At 39.7% G+C, this 7116-nt stretch overlaps 1 protein-coding gene across 3 annotated transcripts in view; it reads left to right on the top strand.

The window, feature by feature from the left end:
* Window positions 1-7116, top strand: part of LOC140928171 (dehydrogenase/reductase SDR family member 1-like) — a 95068-nt gene that overhangs the window by 78125 nt on the left and 9827 nt on the right. The window contains exons 1-4 of one of the 3 annotated variants that reach the window (XM_073377880.1): window positions 2-100; window positions 2050-2192; window positions 2324-2382; window positions 4628-4774. In XM_073377880.1, coding sequence (XP_073233981.1) covers window positions 2072-2192; window positions 2324-2382; window positions 4628-4774 — 327 coding nt within the window. In that variant the 5' untranslated portion in view covers window positions 2-100; window positions 2050-2071. Of the gene's footprint in view, window position 1; window positions 101-2049; window positions 2193-2323; window positions 2383-4627; window positions 4775-7116 lie in introns of those variants that run through there. The other 2 variants (XM_073377881.1, XM_073377882.1) reach the window with 2 other exon arrangements.

Raw genomic sequence — 7116 nt, 5'->3', positions numbered from 1 at the left:
CATAAGCTGATGTAAACTGGACTTTGCTTTAAAGTTAGCGTTTGCTGTTTTGTTTGCTGCTCTTCAGAGTATAAAGACGTAGATTTTGACGAGAGTCGAGGTAGGTGCATTTGTCCTTAAGCTTTTTATTAATAACGGTACAAAAAGTAATATAATTATAGTTTAGAAAAAAAAAACTAAGCTTAATTTCAGAATTTTCAATAAAAACTTGGATCAGGCTGGGTTTTTTCTTATTTCAATGCTTACATGCAGTTTATTCATTGAGCCTCCAGCGACTGAGTTTCGCTGGAAAATGTTCGTGAGCTTTACACCAGCGATGAATCGTTACGTAACACTGACCCCTGTGAATGCAGTGCCCTTTAAGACGTTTAAGAAATGGGCCATTTCGGCTCCACGACGCAGTACCCACCATTAGGTTTGTTTTGGCCGTTTCGGCCGAGCACCAAGAGATATAACAATACGTTATACTAACTTCTACTACATTCAAACGTGTAACCAGTATTATGTAATAATTAATTAACACTGTGACTGAAAAGCCCTGTTGAAGGGAGTCTCAATAAAGTATGTATGTATAGATAAACTACATCAGAACTGTATCCACTCAGATGCTGGAAATTCCATATTACATATCCCAACCACATAACATAACAGTTTACTTTTTTTAATACAGCTATCAGAAACTTTAAGGTGAGAGGTGGGGAGGAAAAGTTGTTACCCCTAGGTGTTACAGCCCCTCTTTCAAAATTGATGAATCTGCCCTTAAAAAATGGGCTGTAGATTGAACTTTCATCAAGGGTTAATAATATAATAATAGGGCCATTTATACAAACTACATCTTATGGAAAATGCATTGTAAACAAGATGCAATCATCTAGGGGAGAATTAATGTATATTTATGGTACAAACAATGCAGTCTTCACATCATGTGACTTATAGTGCACGAGCTAAGACACAACTCATAATAAATTGGTTATGTAATACACATGTCATGTGATGAGACGTGTCATATTTTTTCCTGTATAAATGGCTCTATATTGCAGTTCCAGAAAATTTCCTTATCAACCTCTTGGAGGGTTATTAGGAGTTACGAGGGGTAGGGAAGTCCTAGAGGCCAGAAATTTAAAAAGATATTTCTGAAGCTAAACATTAAGGGGTGGAGGGGCCGGTGCATTAGTTCATAGTAAAAAATAAATCATCCTATGGGGGTTTACTTTGGATATTTTTTGAACAGAATAAAACAGCTAATTATAATAAGCTTCCATTGATACAATATCTAAAACTCAGTTGTAAAGCTTTTTTTATTGGTAATGATAACCGCAATAATAACTGTCATGCTCCATATAGTCTGCCTCTCAGCTATTTTTTAGTGTTGCTAAGCAATGCTTAATATTGTGTGAAGGCAATAAAATAGCTGTGTGGGAGTCTAGACTAATAGGCCACTTGCACTAAGAGATCACGTGACCAATGCTTCCTTTAAACAATGAGTTGGAATCTTGCTGATGCCAAAAATTGTGAGAGCACATAAAAATTATCTTACACCGGAAATTTGAGAGGAAACGCATTTAAGAGAGATGTTTTATGGGACTTTGATTTTTCCACAAAGTAGTATCATTTGTATTGGCCGCCATGTTGGAGGGCATGCTCTTGCCCTCCAACATGGCGGCCAAAACTACTTTTTGCTTATATCTTGTTCAACGTTTGATAGTTACGCTCAGAGGTGCAGTAAACGTTAGCACATCATCTTTTCAACATTTTCCTTGAAGTTTAAGTGCAAAATTTGTGTTCAGAGAGAGGTAATTCTTAGTTTTAAAAATCACATTTTGGTCACATGACCAGCTACGAACTTACTCATTTTAAGGAAATGGTGTCGGTTGGAAAAACCAAATCACTATTATTTTGTTTAAGATATGATCCACTTATCGTTTTTCGAAGGCAAAATCATATAACTTTCATTTTCATAAAAACGATGTCACATGACCTCTTAGTGCAAATGGCCTATAGCTGCACTAAGGCTAATCTGATATAATATTCCATGGTTATATGCAAAAGCAATAGATCACCAAGGTGCACCATGACATCAGAACTCCCTTTATTGTCCGGAAAAGTGTGCATTGTGACAGGAGCATCTCGGGGTATTGGTAAAGGTATTGCCTTGATGTTGGCCAAAGCAGGAGCCACAGTGTATATAACAGGTCAGTTCAACTTTAAACCCTTTTAGGAAATTGTCTTACAGTATGATAAATTATCTACCCCACAAACAGTAGCCAACAAACTGTTTTCTACATGAACATAATTAAAAAGCGCAAAAAATTCTTTTTGATAGGAAGGACCCTTGATGCTACAGAAGGAAGGACTGGATCACTACGGCAAACTGCTGAGGAGGTAATAACAATGTTCCACGATATAATATTATTTTTCAGCGTTGGTTTTCCAGTTCAGGTCTTCACAAGAACAGCATGCAAAGAAAGTTGTGTTTGACTGATGCATTTATATCGAAAATGGTTGTAGAATTATCGAAGGAAATACTCGTTAAGTTGTTTTTGAAAGATTGTAGACGTGTGACGTAAATTACATGTAAGTGGTAAGGTATTCCAGGTAATGTCAATCTGGTTGAAAAAAGAAAGAGTCCCTATTAAATAACGAGGTAATACAAAAGTTTCTACCGGGGTGGGGGGGGGGAGATTCCAATGGGTACTGGCGACGAACTCCTAGTAAGGACCAGAAACAAAGCCAATGTAGTCCTTGATGAAGAAACAGAGATCGCAGTATTTCTGCCCAGGGTTAATTCTAGAGTGCGGCTTTGTGAGATTCAAGTCCACTTTTACGTAAAAATGACAATTAGGGTGTGGAAGTAATCTGAAGTAAAGGGGCGCTTTCCATTTAGTCAAAATTTCTGGAATTTTCGGTTCGGCGGTAAATGGAACACGTTTCGTCGGTTCATCCCACAGGAAAATTCCCAGAAAAAGTGGAAAATCTAAAAAGGTGGGCCCGTTTTCCCCGTTGGAATTTCCGAACAGAATGTCGTGTTCCATTTCCGTTTCTCGTAGTTTGTACCAGTTCCAGGTTCACCGTCGGGCACCGCGACGTACCGGGGTTTATGACCAAATGGAACAACTTTTTACCAATCGGAAATTCCACTTTTGCTCCCACAGAAATTTCCGGGTTTTTTTGCTAAATGGAAAGCGCCCAAGAATTCGATTTTTTTAAATCACAGTAGAAATAACACCGTTTAAGTGTCTTTCAGGTTTTAATAACACCCCCATAATGAGGGTACAGTGGGCTGCTGCCCCGTGGGGTAGAAACAAAGGATAGGATAGGAGAGCTTTAAATGCAATATCAGGCAAAAGCAAAACCAAAAATTAATTTGCTTTGCGAGTTTTAAGAAACAGAGCTCAAAACACTAAGAGTTGACCCTGTCACGTAGGCTTAGAACTACAATAATTTAATTCACCTCGAATAAGCGCCCATCCTTTGCAGAAAAAGTTAATAAGCGCCCAGCCTCGAATAAGCGCCCACCACCACCCCACCCCCTCCCCCTCACACTCAAAATCAAATAAGCGCCCACCCTCAGCCCCCCCTTCCAGCTCCCACCCCCCACCCCCCGCAAAAAAACTTGAATAAGTACTAATAAGAGACTTCCCAGAAGACGGTGTTTTCGTCAGAGTAGTTTACAGGAGCCTTGCTTTGTTACATTTTTTTTTACTATTTATTGTTTTGTTGCAAAATAAACATGCTACACTTGCTGAAAATGGTGAAAATTTAATAAGCGCCCACCTCGAATAAGCGCCCACCCTCAAGGTCCAAAAATTTAATAAGCGCCCAGGGCGGTTAATCAAATAAATACGGTATTTCTAATTTTGTTCATATTGGAATATATAGAATTGATGGTACCCTTTTCCAGTTTATATCTGAAATGACCAGCCCCCTCCCCCCAAAAGCTAAATGATCGTCCCCATCACAAGTACGCAATTTCTAGGGTATGCATCCGCCGTGTTGTCTTATTTGGTCGAGACGACTTGATTGGTTCTGCCACAGGCAGCCCAATGATGATCGTAAAGTGTTCAGTGACTCAAAAGAAAACTGTTACACATGACCGCTTCAGGCGGGTCGTTTATAACAAAGAGGATGTTCTGAACCGTAGTTTCTCCTAAACGTTAGCGTTCGGTACGGATAAATACGCGATACAAATTTTACGTTGTGTACGGTATTGTTTGCGTGACACAAGCGATGCGGTGTTACGAAACGATCTCCCATCGCCGACTCAATTCTAGGATCAAAATACAAAGGATTTCGAATAACTGTTTTACATCAAACCACGAAGTCACGTTTTCCACGCTAAGCGAGAGTGTTTTCAGCAGAGGACAAATAGGAATGGTACTAAGCGAATCCCTTGAGGGACTCCATATGTTACGTCCACCCATGAAGAGAATGGACTATCAACGAGAACACTTTGGGATCGTGACTTTAGTAGTGTGAGAACCATGGAGAGTTCACGAATGTCAAATATATAGTATTAATTTATGTTGAAGCTGGTAGTGAGGCAAGGCAGACTCGAAAGGTAAGAAATCTAATGAAACAGCGATTTTAAACTGTTGTTGTTGTTGTTCTTTTTTATTTGACTTTTTAGATAGGACAAGAGAGTACCGGACAGTGTATACCAGTGCAGTGTGACCATGGAAACGATCAAGAAGTCCAAAAGTTGTTCGATAAAGTTAGCAAAGAACAAAATGGACGGTTGGATATCCTTGTGAACAATGCTTTCAAAGGAGTGAAGGTACAGTCTGTAAGCAACAGTCAGGCTGCAACAAATAACAGATGTAACCTAGTTTATATGATGCACAGATTAGGGATAGCCGAAAGCTACAGTCAAAGCTCTCCTAACTGGCAATCTTGTGTTGTGAAGTGGACAGCTCCACTTATTTAAAAAACCAAAATTTAAAACTTTCATACTTGGACGTTCCAAGCTACCTCAGCTGGGGCATATAATATGACAGTGGTACACTATTCCTGGCGCGAGTCTCACACCTGCGGATCAGAAACTTCGATCTTACGCCTGCGGACCAATTTCTCACGGCCGGAGGAAAAATATGAACCACAGCCTTAAAGGACCCATTTTCGAAAAATGTACAAAAGTAAAATAAACTCTAAGCAATTCGAGAAAAGGAAAGTCTATCTGAATGATTGTACTTTTCCCAGAAATCAGTGGTTTTTGAAAAGAAAGCACCGCAACTGAGTTATTTAGAACACTTCGAAACCCGGCGTCTTCTGAAATCTTGGGACGACGTCTTACAGATTTGATCGGGTCCTTTACGAAAAATCCTGATACTCTAAGGACAAAATTCTCGCGCCTTTGACTCAAAAAAGGTGGCAGGTACACTGCGCTGTACTTACTTAAATTAGGGAGCTTAAACAACGACGACAGCGACGGCAACGAGAACGGCGAAAAAGCAACAGGTCTAAAACAACATTTTTACTAAACAACAAATTTGCACGTTCATCACGCTTTTTTGTAGCCTGCGAATACATCCAGGGCGGATAAAGGTTGGGCGGTGAAACGAGCGCTCCGCTCTTCATTTAATGTGTGATGCGGAGTAGGACTGGCACGAGCGCTCTTTCCGCGCTTCCGATGCGCTTGAAAGCCGGCGAAGTTTTCCTTTTTTGCAAACCGGAAATCCTATTTTCTTTCTGTAATTTCACGCTACAATGTTAAATAGATAAATTCGCTTCATAACAATATCAATAAACAGTTTCATATGTTTGTGTCTGTACGTCTATAAGTCAAACTTGTTGGTCGTATAATGCCAAAATTTGAGTTTAATTTGAAAGTGTTGAATACTTCCTCGTTCCACTAAATATCACCTAATCGTCTTTCGCCGTTTCGTTTGCAAAGGCTTAACACTTCTTAACCTCAGTTTTTACATATGTTAAAGGGGGATAAACTTTATATAACATAACAAAAAATTTGATTGATATATATTGATATAGTGGCGTTGTACTTCTTCAAACTTTACTTCTCAGGTGCAACGCGCCATGGCGATTCGCGCAATGCGTTGCAAAGCCGGCAACCGCTTGTAAACAAAATTTATTGAGGTTAGTTGTAAGGTTTTTTCTCCGTTTTTCTCTCTAAAACAAAACAAGGTAAACAGTAAAAACTGATGGGAAACTCATTTTGAAGTTTCGAAGAAACAGAAAGACATGAAATGTTTTTTTCAAAATTAAAAAGAAGGATGATGGTGATTGAAATTAGCATAATTTCACCTTGCACGAGCTGCACGCATTTATAATATACACGTCATCTAGTTATGAAACACGATCTGCTGTATTTTTGCCATGGATGACATGGATGAGATTTTCCTTCGTGTTTTAGACAGTACTTAGTTGTTTTGTTTTGGAATAACATCGACATTGGCGAGTAGCAGAACGAAATATAATTCAGTGGTAAAGTCATGAAAGTATTAAAAGAAACCTTTGAAAGAGATGTTTGTCCACTCCAACTAAACCTCCCGCAAAAAATGGCAACATTTGCCTCTCAGAGACAGCGTACCAGCACAAAGGAACGAGGAAGAAGTGCAAGAAAACAAATCAAGCCGCCATAAATTCAGTGACAGCAGCAGTGTCTAATGTACAAACCACATCGCAAGCCCTGACCGAAGCCGAATCCCAGTCCACTGCATCACACCTTTTTGCTCGGACGCGCTCGTTTCACCGCCCAACCTTTATCCGCCCTGAATACAACCGTTTCTCCTCGCTCCAAGTTCAAGCACAGGTAACCCAGGCTCACAGTTTGTGTCACATACGGGTTTCGTAACATGAGTAAATATAGCGAACATGGGGCGAAGTTTAGGTCTGGAAATTTGCCAGAAAGTGGAAATAAAAATCGATGAAATTTACCATGTGGCGAGTTGTTGTTGTCCTCAATATGCACCTGACGTTTCGAGAAAAATAGCCTCTGCTTCATCTTTACTATGCTATGTAAGAAAGATGAAGCGCACTATTTTCTCGAAACTTCGTGTGCATACTAAGGAGCGAGGACCGAGAGACGGCAGTATTCGCATGCTGGCTTTTTTGGACATTTCTTTGCCGTTGTTGCACGACTATGAATTTCTGAATTTAGAT

Source organism: Porites lutea, chromosome 2 (genome assembly GCF_958299795.1).
Source record: "Porites lutea chromosome 2, jaPorLute2.1, whole genome shotgun sequence".
Lineage (NCBI taxonomy): Eukaryota > Metazoa > Cnidaria > Anthozoa > Scleractinia > Poritidae > Porites > Porites lutea.
The sequence above is the reverse complement of the archived record's forward strand: the minus strand, read 5'-3'. Positions and strand labels throughout refer to the sequence as shown.